Source organism: Eublepharis macularius, chromosome 13 (assembly GCF_028583425.1).
Source record: "Eublepharis macularius isolate TG4126 chromosome 13, MPM_Emac_v1.0, whole genome shotgun sequence".
Lineage (NCBI taxonomy): Eukaryota > Metazoa > Chordata > Lepidosauria > Squamata > Eublepharidae > Eublepharis > Eublepharis macularius.
Window position 1 is genome coordinate 57,381,710 of NC_072802.1, and position 12,670 is coordinate 57,394,379.

Genomic DNA, 12,670 nt, shown 5'->3' on the forward strand with positions numbered 1-12,670 from the left:
ATAAGAATGGCAGGCTTTTTGCCCCCCAAGAGAGTAATATAGCAAAGCATTTAAAATCTTATGCATATTTTATTGGTAGGTTGGATGATAAGTCCTATCCTGTAGCCTCTTCAACTGATTTCTTAATACTGAGTTGTATTACTGGGGTGGGACATACTAAAAGTACAACAGTTCTAAGAAGCCTAGAAGTTCTGCCTAGAAAGCTCTACAAAATTTAGGGGAAAGAGCAACATGCAACAACTTCACCCTTGTCTCACAAGTCAAGTCCCTTTCTGCAGATAAGATAACATATTGTCATCCCACACAAGAAAATTTACCCATAACAGAAGATTAGTACAAAGTAGCAAGAATTACAGAACTGAATTATGTCTCTTATCTTAAGAGGCAGAAATCTGTTCTCTATTCAGGTGCTGTTTTAAAAATTGCAAGCCAGAATAGTCTGTCAGATTCTAGGGAGACAAGACTTTGAACACTCTATATTTGTGCAAGAGTAGAGCATGAAATTGCATTTTTGCATTCCCATGCTGTGCATATGGAAATGTCTTCCAGAGTGTGCCGCATTCCCCATTCTGTTCAAAGATTACTGGAAGTGGTACAGAACAAAAAACAAGATACATAGATACAAAGACAATAACGCTTTGATCACTGTGGGAATGCCACATGCAATCCAGAAATGCAATCTGTATGCAGACACATAGCTTAGAGAAGCACTTTGTTTCTCCAGGATTACGTACTGTTGGTTCATTGCTTAGATGAAACACACTAAGTTTTCAGTTAAGTCACAATATGCAGAAGGGTTTTTCTGTCATCCCCACAGTCCGCCAGAGAAAGTTTAGAAAACACACTCAAACATTACAAGTTTGTCTACATAGCTGCTAGAAGCTATGTTTTAGAGCAGGCTGTAGGTCTGCTACCATCATTGGATAAGTGCATTAAGAGGTGCTGTCAGGCCCATTTCTCAACTCCTTTTGAGTTGGCAAGTAGAAAAGCACAGGGTAGTGCTACAGCAATTCTCATAAATTAGTGGCTTCCCCTCTCACGTTGCCATTCTATATTACTTGCATCTCTGGGGTTAGCATGATCACTGCATAGCAGCAGAATAGTGTTAGAATTTAGTTAAAAGAGTTTAGTTGTAGCTCTGAACATAACTGTTTCTTGGCCAATAGCCTGACTCATAGGGGTCCAAGACAGTGCTTAAGTAGATTTGAACAGCATATAGACTGAGTCTTGGGTCAGAATTACCATTATTCACTGCATGCTATATACACAGAGACTGTTTAAAATAGTCTACTGCCTCCAATATGTTTTTAAGCAAGCCTGAGCATATGCCCTGGGTTTATGATGATACATTCCCAATGTATAAAAGTTAAGCAATAAATAGTATCGTGGACCCCTGCAAGTATTATCATGGACTTTGGGGACAGAGTACCACATTTAGGATCAAATCAGTGACCAGCACACAAGACACCATGCTAGCAGAGGTCTCTCATAAAAGTATTGCAACTTTTTGTTGTTGTTGATTAACTGTACTACGATGGGATACTTGTGGCCATCTCTTGGTACAGTTATATCCACCAAGTCAAATAATAAAGAAAAAGTTTTGTTCTCCCAACTTAAGCGTTACAGTATCTAGACCCCAATTAACTCTATAATGAAGCGCCAGATTGCTTTTGCAAAATTCAGTACTTTTTATGAGATAAGACCATTCCATACTATTAAACATGAAATGTGTCAGGACAAGTTAACTCACCATCTGTTTTAAGACAAGAATGCAGGAAGGAAAGTACATAGTCAGTGACAGTGACACCATTTTAATGCTAGATTCTAAAGAGCTTTTGCATCTGCTTGGACAGGGGCAATTTATACATTGCTCATGGAGCATCTGGAAGCCCACAGTCCCAGAAGCATGAAGAAAAGCTGCAACAGAAACTTTACATTTCAGTTTTACTTAGCCAGACTTGTAGCTGAACCTAAACTTTGTTTTGCAATTTATATTTAAAGGGTGCAATCTGTATCTGAGATACAGAATAGATTAAAATGTCAGATGTTAACAGCTGTCAAATACTGCTCTGTAACAGCAATACACACTTTCTGAGCTGGAAAAGTCACTTGGGAGCCTTGGGATTCTCCATCCCAGCTAATTTATTCTGAATGGATTCATTTGGCAGACCAGATTGCACATTAGTGGCATCATCGTAACACTACTTTAACAGTCTGCTTTGGAAAGCCTGTTTAATATAGGATTTGACAAGACAGTAAAATAGTTGACACTATTCCCAACACACTAATTTTATCACAATTGTGTTTTATACATTGGATGTCAGTTAAATTTGCAACATAACTTTATTACAAGTGTACTGCATTTTCTGCAGTTCACCTTTTATCCCAGGTAAATACCAATATGGTAAACTTAACTTACCTTTTAAAGCAATTACTTTAGAAGCTGGATTCATGATGGCACTTTCTGCAGAGATCGGACGCCTGATAGGAGTTGTTGGATCGCTCATGTCTATGATCACAACCTGTGCTTGCTCTCCAACTTTTTCACGGATGCATATGAATTTGTCAGATTCCATCGTTAAGGTACTGAATCCAATGTTTGCTGGATTAATTCCAAGATTTTGGAGCTAAACAGAAAATAAGTAGTTAATATTTGAATGCTGTTTAGGTTACCTTGCCCAGAGAAGGCAGTGGTTCCTAAGCATCCAAAACAAAATATTTAGAGTATTTTGTTGGGCAATACAATCCAACACTATTCTTGGGAGATGAGACATTTTCTACAATAACTCAGAGAGAAGGCACAGCACCTAGGTATCATGCAACTGTCTAACAGCCACTTTCCAGCAATCATAACATTAATATAAACTGCTTGCTTACTATTTTAAGGTCAGCCAGCCAAATAATCTCTCTACATGAGACCTCTTACACAAGGATTCTCAAGTGCAGAGAGATGCAATGTTAGCCAGGAAGCCTAGTTTAAAAAGACAGCGCCATAGGCTCTGTAAATTTCACTTCTCTACAGGAGAGCAGCTTAAAAAGACAGAGCTGGCAGAGATCGCTCCTCAGAGGGTTTGTTAATTTCATCTTCACCTCCCAGAAGTCTCTGTTAATTTCACCTCCCCTTCCCTGAGGAGTAATCTCTGCAGCCTCTGTCGTTTTAAACTACCCTTCCTAGTTCTCATGTAGAGATTTTCACAGTCTCACTATTAGGGATGAGCTCCAGTTCACAAGACCAGAATAACAAGTGCAATTGCTATACAGCATCACTGTACTAAACAAGCAGTAAACACACTGGAAGGGATGCAAATCTTGTTCTGTGGATTCCAACACTTCATTTTGGCTCTAGAGATGTGAAGACCTGGAGAGAAAGCTAGAAATTTTTAGGCAAATAGCTAGAGAATTTCAAAAAACAACTGTTCTCCTTATTTTACGAGGACTTCAAGTTTTATAGAGGAAAAACTGGGAATATGGGGGAACTCTGAAAAAAATCCTGTGAAATACTTCTGGAATGAATGAAATGCCTTTTAATACTGGGTTTAACTCAATCTTTACATTACACATTTTACATTACACATTTTCAGTAAGACAATAGTATGGCATTAGAGAATGCCAATTTTTATATGTAATGCATACATTTAATATTTTCTGGGTTATATTTGTTGTTTAAATTTGACTAGTTATATGTATTAATAAGCTATAGTGTATATTAACATCTGTGTTATAAATGTTATAGCCAAATGGTCCCAACATATAAAACTGATGCAAATTATGTTGAAATAATTAAGCTTCCTAGAAAAGTATTGCATATATTTCACTCCCCCTCTTCAAGAATTTCCCCCTTATTATGGCTTCAGAGTTTCTACTAACTTTAATTTTCTATAAACAAAAGCCAAATAGCTTTTATTGGGACCAACCAAACCACTGAACAATGTACAATTTTTTGCATTCTTTAGAACACTTCAGGCTGGATATTTAAATGGGAGGGGGGCAGTCTCCAGCCAAGGACCTCAAGACCTTGCATTCCTGTTCAGCATTTCAAACTGGGCTAAAGAAGCCACATCCCACTTGAAATGCAAAACACAGTAAATGATCAAATGATTGTTCTATTTGATCAGTTAAATCTGACCCCTTTGAATGCTACAGAACCAAGAGTATGTATGTCTACATTTAGGCAGACTAAGAACAAGCCAAGCACCTACAACAGACTGCTACACCAGTTCTTACATTAGTAAAATCTAGTTAATTATCTTGCTCGTTGTGACTGTTCCACACTACAAGTATTAAGCATTCATCACATATTTCCACTACTCTATTCTTTGATTCCATACCTTCCACGAATGTCCATGACAATGTCTGATTATTTAATCAAAGTGCATTACTAGTAGTTGGAATGTGTCTGCCTGGACTCCCGTCATTTCAGTTGTTCTAAGTTGCCTTTCTCACCCATATAAGCATGTCAAAACTCCATTCCTAATGGGTCACATACCTACCTTAACCCTACACTCCCATCCAATTCACGAACGCCTTACATAGCAAAATTGCACCATATTAAACTGTTGTACACTACAAGAACTTCACCTAGCAATTTTGCACTTATGTAGTGACCTTTGCACTCCCTATTTGTCTTGCAGAGCAAAAAAAAAAGCATCAAGTCAAATAATAATAGGAAAAGCTCAAGAAGAGACGTTTCTGACATGACATAACTTACACATGAGAAATCAGGAGCATCTGAAGTATTTGAAACTGAACCAGAAGTTAGTTCAGTTAGGGTTTGAGAAAACTGTGTGCCAGAGCATGAAGAAATTAGTTAAGAAATAGACAAAGATTAAAATCAACAAGTTCACTCATATGCAAACTCTTACTTAAAACTTCTGGAACAAAGATACACTTATGACTAAATACCAAAGGTTTTTATTTGTAGGTTATCAAACTAATGGTTCGCTTTCGCAAGACTTCCACTGCTTAATCACAGTCATAGCTGAAGGTCTGTGTACAAGACAGCCAAAAAGATCCCTTTGTTTATCCAGGTCTTTGGTGTTTGCCATCCTAATTGCTATTATTTCCTGATCAAGATCATCTACTACTGACTTAACTGTTATTCTCATATCAAGATTCCCTTTGGATCTCCATAACTGGTTTATTACATTATATCTTCGGAGGGAAGCCACGTTGGTCTACAGAAGAACAGCAGGATTTTAGTCCAGTGGCACCTTAAAGATCAACAAGATTTCCAGACTGTAAGCTTTCAAGAGACAGACACAGTGTCTCAAGAAGGGAGCTCTGACTCTCAAAAGCTCACACTCTGAAGATCTTGTTGGTCTCTAAGGTGCCATTGGGCTCAAATCCTGATGTTCTACATTATATCTAGAGGTCAATTCACAAGGACAAATAAGTGTTGTAAATGTGGGCTGAGTATACCTTTGCAAAGACTGGCAGGGGAACTCAACCTCTTTGAGCAAACTTGATTATATAGGGCAAATATAGGTGGGGTTCAGAAGTTACACATGTTGAATCAAATACATCATAAATGTGCAATCTGGATCTACTGAACTCCTTGCAATATGACTGGTAATTTTAAACTGGCCAGTTGCATGAACACCACTGGCCTAGTAGTTAGATACTATAATGAATGCCAAAAAAATAAGGATTCTTGGCCCAATAACCCCGCAGAACAACTATTTTGGTACTTGGGCTCTGAAGTCCCTCATTCTCAGTGTTACAGCAGTTTTACTTCTATCAGAAGCAGAATTTTGTAGCTCTATTCATTAGACGCATTTCAGTTCCCCTAGAAGTCAGACTTGATTCAACACCAATACATTGCAGGGCTATTTTGCAATTTGTGGATAAATGATCCATGTCGCACATAGCTGAAGAAGCAGTGCAGTCCTGGCCATGTTCTCCAATTTCATCCCCACTCATCCAAGGTAATGCACTGGTACATTATACTTTCCCCACACACATTCCACATGGGAAGTTTTTCAGACCCAACTTGGTCTAGCATTACATGGTACTAAACTCCACAATACTGGAGCAAGTTTGAAAGTGTGTATTTTTCATTTAGCTAAGTGATTCTCAATGAGGCAGAGCCCCACAGAGGTGCTCTACAAGTCTTGTGGGAGGGGGGCATTCACAATTTTAAGAAACACCTTCTCGCTACTTGTACAGCCCACCCTCACGATGAGGATAAAATTCCAGATTTCATACAGGCATATGATAAAGAGGAATCAACTTCAACATCAGGAGTTAGCCAATGGCCATCAGGCCAAGCGTCTCACTGAATGCATGCCTGAGATCTGTATATTTTTTATACATGGCAAATGGAACTATAATAAATAAAGCTGCCTTGTGCTGTTTTATGAAACTGGCAAAAAATTGGCCGTTCCTGTACAAAGCTACCAATCACAGAGGGAAACCACACCCACAGGAAACAATTTAGCAATTAATAAATAATTTATAATTATTTAGTGCAATTGAAAGTGCAGAGTGCTACTAGTTCATAAATACTTCCATAAATACATTCATAAATACAGGAGACAATAGTTCATTCTTAACAGTCATACAAAAAGACCTAATCAAATAACTAATTCTGGGTACCTAGCAGTCTTAATACAAATACCTCCATTCATCAAACCAATTTCAATATATTAATGCAGAAGTCTTCTACTTTTCTTAGTCCTTCAACACGGTAGGATTATCACAACTGCAATGAGGTATGTTTCAACTCAGCGTTCTTGCAAGAGTGGAACTATTCAGCCCTTGTCGATCCTTCAGCCTAATAAGGTGTTAATAGCTGCAGTAAAGTATATTCCCAATAACATCCTTCCCATCAAGGTGCAATATGTCAGCAGCAGTAGGGCATAGAACAGCAACTGCTCAATCTGACGCCGGCTGCGAGCAGATTTCGCGCCTGCTTGGCTTCCTCAGGAGTGTATGCTCTATATAAAATATAAATTCAATCAGCCTTTCTACAAAACAGCAGAATAATCCAATGAACATTTTAGAAGATATAATTCACACTTACATAATTGCTGAAAGAAGGCATCACAAACACTTGAATCAAATGGCCCGGTAAAGGCGGTGATACTCTTTCGCACGCATCTGCTAATTAGGGCAGTCCTCTTAAGTCTCCAAGAAGTCTTGCAAGAACGCTGAGTTGAAACATACCTCACTGCAGTTGTGATAATCCTACCGTGTTGAAGGACTAAGAAAAGTAGAAGACTTCTGCATTAATATATTGAAATTGGTTTGATGAATGGAGGTATTTGTATTAAGATTGCTAGGTACCCGGAATTTGTTATTTTATTAGGTCTTTTTGTATGACTGTTAAGAATGAACTATTGTGCTGTTTTATGGCATAGTTTTTGTGAGGGGCTTTACTTCTAATAAAACTACTGTTACCTCAGATCCTTCCACAGCCTGCTCCCAGTTGAGCCAGCCCTTGAGATTGTCCACTTGACCACAATATAGGGCTGATGTTTTCCACTGGCAACTCCATATTACAGAGCACCCTTTCTAATGTGGTACAGAGGGTCTCTCCAACCGTGCTGTTCACATTTCATAAGAAATCCAAGGCCATTCTTTTTCTGGGCATTTTGCAGTTAATTTCATAAGGAAATTATCATTTTTAGGGAAGTTTAAAAAAATATTTACTTCAGCTGTACTCCAATTCTCTCCCCAAAGGGGCTTATAACGTTCTCCCTTCTTCATTTTATCCTTACAACAGCCCTGTGAGATAGGTTGGACTGAGTGTGTGTGACTGGCCCAAGGTTACCCAGCAAGCCTTCCACCATCATCCAGTGGGGAATCAAGCCCCACATCCTAGTCCAACTATAAGAAATACACCAACTGGCTCTCAGACTGCAAAGGTGTACCACTATATCTTCCTTGTTTAACTCTATATTACCTTTGGGTCAGGGTTTTTTACAAGCTGCTTTGAAATACTGTGGTAGGAAAAGCAGCATATAAATATTTTCATAAATAATGTTGTGTTCTTGGGAGGAAAGTGGATTAAAGAAAAGGCCCACTGGTTTACCCACTGTTACCATATTCTACCTTTGATTTGGAAAAAAAGCCACAAGACTTGAACATCCAAAAGGATGGTTCCCAGGGCTACATTGAACATATGAAGCTGCCGTACTAAATGAGACCAATGGTCTACCAAGGACAGTACTGACATCAGCTCTCCAAAGTCTCAAGCAGTGTTTTTTCATGTCTATTATTAGATTCTTTTAATGCTTCTCAGCAATAGTGCTAATCTTCCCAATATTTATTATTCCAGCTTTTATCAGTTGTAAGTGGCAATACACGTTATTTTTTATTTATTAAAATATTTATATGTCTCCTTTACTCTTAGCTCAAGGCCAAGATCATTTACTGCACAGCAGAGAGAAACTGAAACAAGCATACCAACAAATTGGTATATTACTGCCACTGTGTATCTTTTCTCAATACTCCACTTTTATCATTATCAGAAGGTCAGATTGACTTTAAATCAAGACAGAGAACAGAGGAGAGAGAAAGGGAGGGGGGGAGTACTTCAATTACTTTTTGAGCAACCCGACAGTTTGTTAAGCGCAGGGGTCATTTTGTAGAAAAAGAGCTGGAGGAACTCATTAGCATAACTCATTAGCATATGCCATGCCCCTTGACATCACCAGAAATGTGTCATTAGCGTAATTGATTTGCATATGCCACACCCTCTGACATCACCTATCCTGGCTATCTTGGACCCAATTCTGGCCATTCAGGGCCGAAATTGGGCCCAAAATGGCAAAAAGGGGCTGAAAATGGCCGAAAAGGGGCCCAAAATGGTTAGGATTGGGCCGCTGCTGAACAGGAGAGTGATCCACCACCCGTCAGAGGCCCAATCCAGGATGAAATGGACCCAAAATGGCCAAGAGTAAGGTGGGCAGGGCCACCTGACATGTGACCTCTTTGGGGAACTGCCAGAACTCCGTTCCTGTGCGTTCCCCCTCGAAATGAGCCCTGGTTATGCGGCATACAAGACTACATTTAAAAGCAGCAAAAGAATCCATTACGGCTCCTGAACACCACAGCTAAAACTTTATTGAAAAAAACAAAGTGAAAAAGAAATCTCTGGCAAACTTGAATTAAAGTGAGAACAGCTAATATCTAAAAGACATGCATGCAAGATTTCAGAAACGCTGTAACAGTCTGTAAGAAGTCTTTTCAGCTTTGTAGGATGAAATAGACTTATCAAAACATTAGAAAATTTGAGGAGAAGCCAGTCCTTGCATATAATGTGCCACAGAGTATATTCTTAGGGAAATTGTTGAATAAATCGATTCCCAGATGAATGTATGAGCAGTCTTCAGGGGTTTTTTTGCAGGGGGTGTGGGGGGGAGATGAAATAGGAACTCTCTCAAGTTGTGCACTGGAACACCAAGCAAGACAAAAAGTGACAGAATGCACATTTCTATGCCATTCAGTTGTGGCACTGTTCCACTGTTACATCAATAAATTCTGTTCACTGCAGTTACACACTGTTCTCAGGAAGCATGGATGGAAATGCTTTGTAATAGGCATAAAAATAGCATCTAAAAGTAATGCTATATTCTCAGTTTTGAAGTTTAAGAGACTAATATTTCACTCTGTACCATACAGACAAAACATGGAATTAAAAAAAAACTGAACCCACTATAAATTTACACTAACACAATGCAAGTGTTTAAAGAGAGCCCTGTGCATCCTTTTAAGTGGCCTTTCACAAGAATCACGGGCTCTGGTTTGTTCTTCCCATAAACCTACAAAAGTTTGCATTACCCAAAATTGACTGCATCAGAAGAACACAAATTCAGATTCTAAAGATTATATGTTTTCTACATGAAGAGGTGGAGTGATCCATCTTTGCTCCTTCAAGAGCAGAAGATAGATCTTTTCTGTACTTGAAGGTGCCAGGTGCAGCAGGAAACCTAAAGCCTATTTTCTAAAAAAAATACAGGAAAAATTGAAGACCCAAAATGTACTCAAATGCCATTAATCTAACCAGATATACTAGACAAACTTGGGTTTTTTAATAGCATGCCTTCCTCCCTTCCACTAATACACTAATATCACATTTCCAGGAAGAAGGGAGTTTAAAGATGGGAAGAAAATTTACTGTAAATAATGCCATGTTTCTTCCACCCACTAACTAACAGGGCAATTCTAACACTTTCCAGGGAGCAAGGCCCCCCCCCCCCGCCCCTGGATAGACCCACTTAAGTCTTAATCTATTGCCCTTCTTTAAAAATCCCAATCAATATTTTAATGAGTTTTACAACAAATCCCATGAATTGGGTGTTGGATTAATACCAGGAGAACCTAAACTCAGATCTCCACTCAGCCACGAAGCTTACCAGGGGATCTTCAGCCAATTACTCTCAACCTAAACTCCTCACAAGGTTGTTAACAGGTTATAAGAGCACAAGTATGTATATATCACACTGAGCTACTTGAAAGAAGGGAAAGATAAGTGTCAGGGTAGGCAAATGTATCCGTTCTACTTTGGCATGAGTTCTTGTGGGGCCTTGATTACTGATGGAAGGTTGTTTTCTGTTGAGATTTGTACTCTGCTCTGGCATTGGTGAAATGACATCTCTGCAGAGTTATTTTGCAGCTATGATTTCTCAGCTGTGATTTTAATTGCTAATCAAATTTTAATGCTGCTTATTTACTGCATGTAATATAGGCATGAAAGTACGCTTTCATTTAAGAAGCACATTATAAGCTGCAGCTTTGCTTATTTATTTTTTTATTTGTTACTAAGCAAAGATTTCAGCAAACCTTAGGCAACATTACCATTTCCTAGTGAAAATCTTAAATTGAACTTAAACTGGCTACCAAATCAAGGTTACTTTTTCCCCACAAACTTATATGTAGAAGAACTGAAGAGCAGTGACAGAGCAGCAGTGCCATTTTTTATATCACACTTTCAGCACAACTGCCAGTAGTTCCTAAAGAGAAAGGAATGAAGAGTTCAGTTTATATAATGGATTTGCAATTCCCACAGTAGACTCTGGAAGAATGTGTGAGTGTATCCATACATTTGTTTATGAAAAATGGGGGAGTTAAGCGCCTAAGATGCTTTGTGTCAGGGTTATTTCACATCAACAGCCAAAAGATCACATAAAGTTATGGTCTTAAAAACAGCACATTTCATTGGTGGATTATCTGATCTACCCATCAGAAATTATAAAAGCAAGCCTAGCAGGTGCCAGCAACACACACTTAAGTTACTATTCACACCAGGCTTCTAATGATAACTTTGATTACATGTTGGCAAATATAGGTTTTTTTTAAACAACCAGAATACTAGAATTCAAATTTGATTTTCTTGGAAAACCGGAGAAGGAGCTAAACTTCTGTAGTCAGTGGAAATTAAACACTTAAGTTCCATTGCTTTCAATAAGCCTATGTTCACCTAAGTCATTTATTTATTGAAACTGATTTTCAACTTAAGCCATTACTAGGAGCAGTGGGCTGAATCCAGCAAACCACAAGCAAAGGTAAAGGTAAAAGTAAAGCTAGTCCCGTGTGCAAGCACCGACTCATTACTGACCCATGGGGGGACGTCGCATCATGACGTTTTCTTGGCAGACTTTTTGTTACGGGGTAGTTTGCCATTGCCTTTCCCAGTCATCTACACTTTGCCCCCAGGAAACTAGGTACTCATTTTACCAACCTCAGAAGGATGGAAGGCTGAGTCAACCTCAAGCTGGCTACCTGAACCTGACTTCCACCAGGATCGAACTTAGATCATGAGCAGAGCTTGGGCTGCAGTACTGCAGCTTACCACTCTCTGCAAGAGGTAAGGTAAAGGTAGTCCCCAGAGGAAAGCTTATGAAATGTGACTTACCCTCTTCCCCCTTTTTCTGTAGTCCACTTAACACCTCAGAATTCTGCACTGAGGTCAAAGAACCTTCACAATCATGGGGGCGGGGTACAGTAAAAAGGAGTCAGCAAAAAAATAATAACTCTTCTACTCCACTAACAAGCAGTGGTCTTTCCATCAGCAAAACATAAGTCATTGATATAATCCACTACAAAGATTACTCAAAGACAAATACTATAGGGTCTGAAGCATAATTTTCCCTCTTGTACCTACATCTGGCTAAGAGAACAGACACTTCATAGATAAGTGGCTTCTGCTGTGTCAGACTCTTTAAATATTCATGCTTGAACAGAACACTTTCTACATGTATTTTACTGTCAATTGCAAGTTGTTCTCCTCATTCTACCCTTTATCTACTGTATGGTGACTCGTGTTAACAGCTTGACACCATACTAGTGCTTCATGAACAGTGGCTTACATGCCAAAAACAGATGTTCAGTCTCAACAGTTTAATGTTATTTCCAGTTTTAATAGTAAAATAGCAGTACTATAATAGTCACCATCTCACGCCAAGAGCTCTTCAGAAATGACCACTACAATATATATCAAATTAGCGTTATCATTTCAAGGTCACGGTACTACTTATTTACTTCTTTTATACCCCACCTCCACAATGGTGACACAAAGTGGCTTACAACTTTCTCCTCTCCTTCATTTTATCCCCACAACAACCTTGTGAGGTAGGTTAAGCTGAGTGTGTGTCACTGGTCAAGGTCATCCAGCGAGCTTCCATAGCAGAATGAGAATCTGAACCTGGGTCGCTCAGATCCTTGTCTG

At 38.9% G+C, this 12,670-nt stretch overlaps 1 protein-coding gene across 4 annotated transcripts in view; it reads right to left on the minus strand.

The window, feature by feature from the left end:
• The window catches only part of CLTCL1 (clathrin heavy chain like 1), a 61,121-nt gene that overhangs the window by 45,594 nt on the left and 2,857 nt on the right, over nucleotides 1-12,670 (minus strand). For all 4 annotated transcript variants that reach the window (XM_054996332.1, XM_054996331.1, XM_054996334.1 and 1 more), the window contains exon 2: nucleotides 2,420-2,627. In XM_054996332.1, the coding sequence (XP_054852307.1) occupies nucleotides 2,420-2,627 (208 nt within the window). The remainder of the gene's footprint in view (nucleotides 1-2,419; nucleotides 2,628-12,670) is intronic.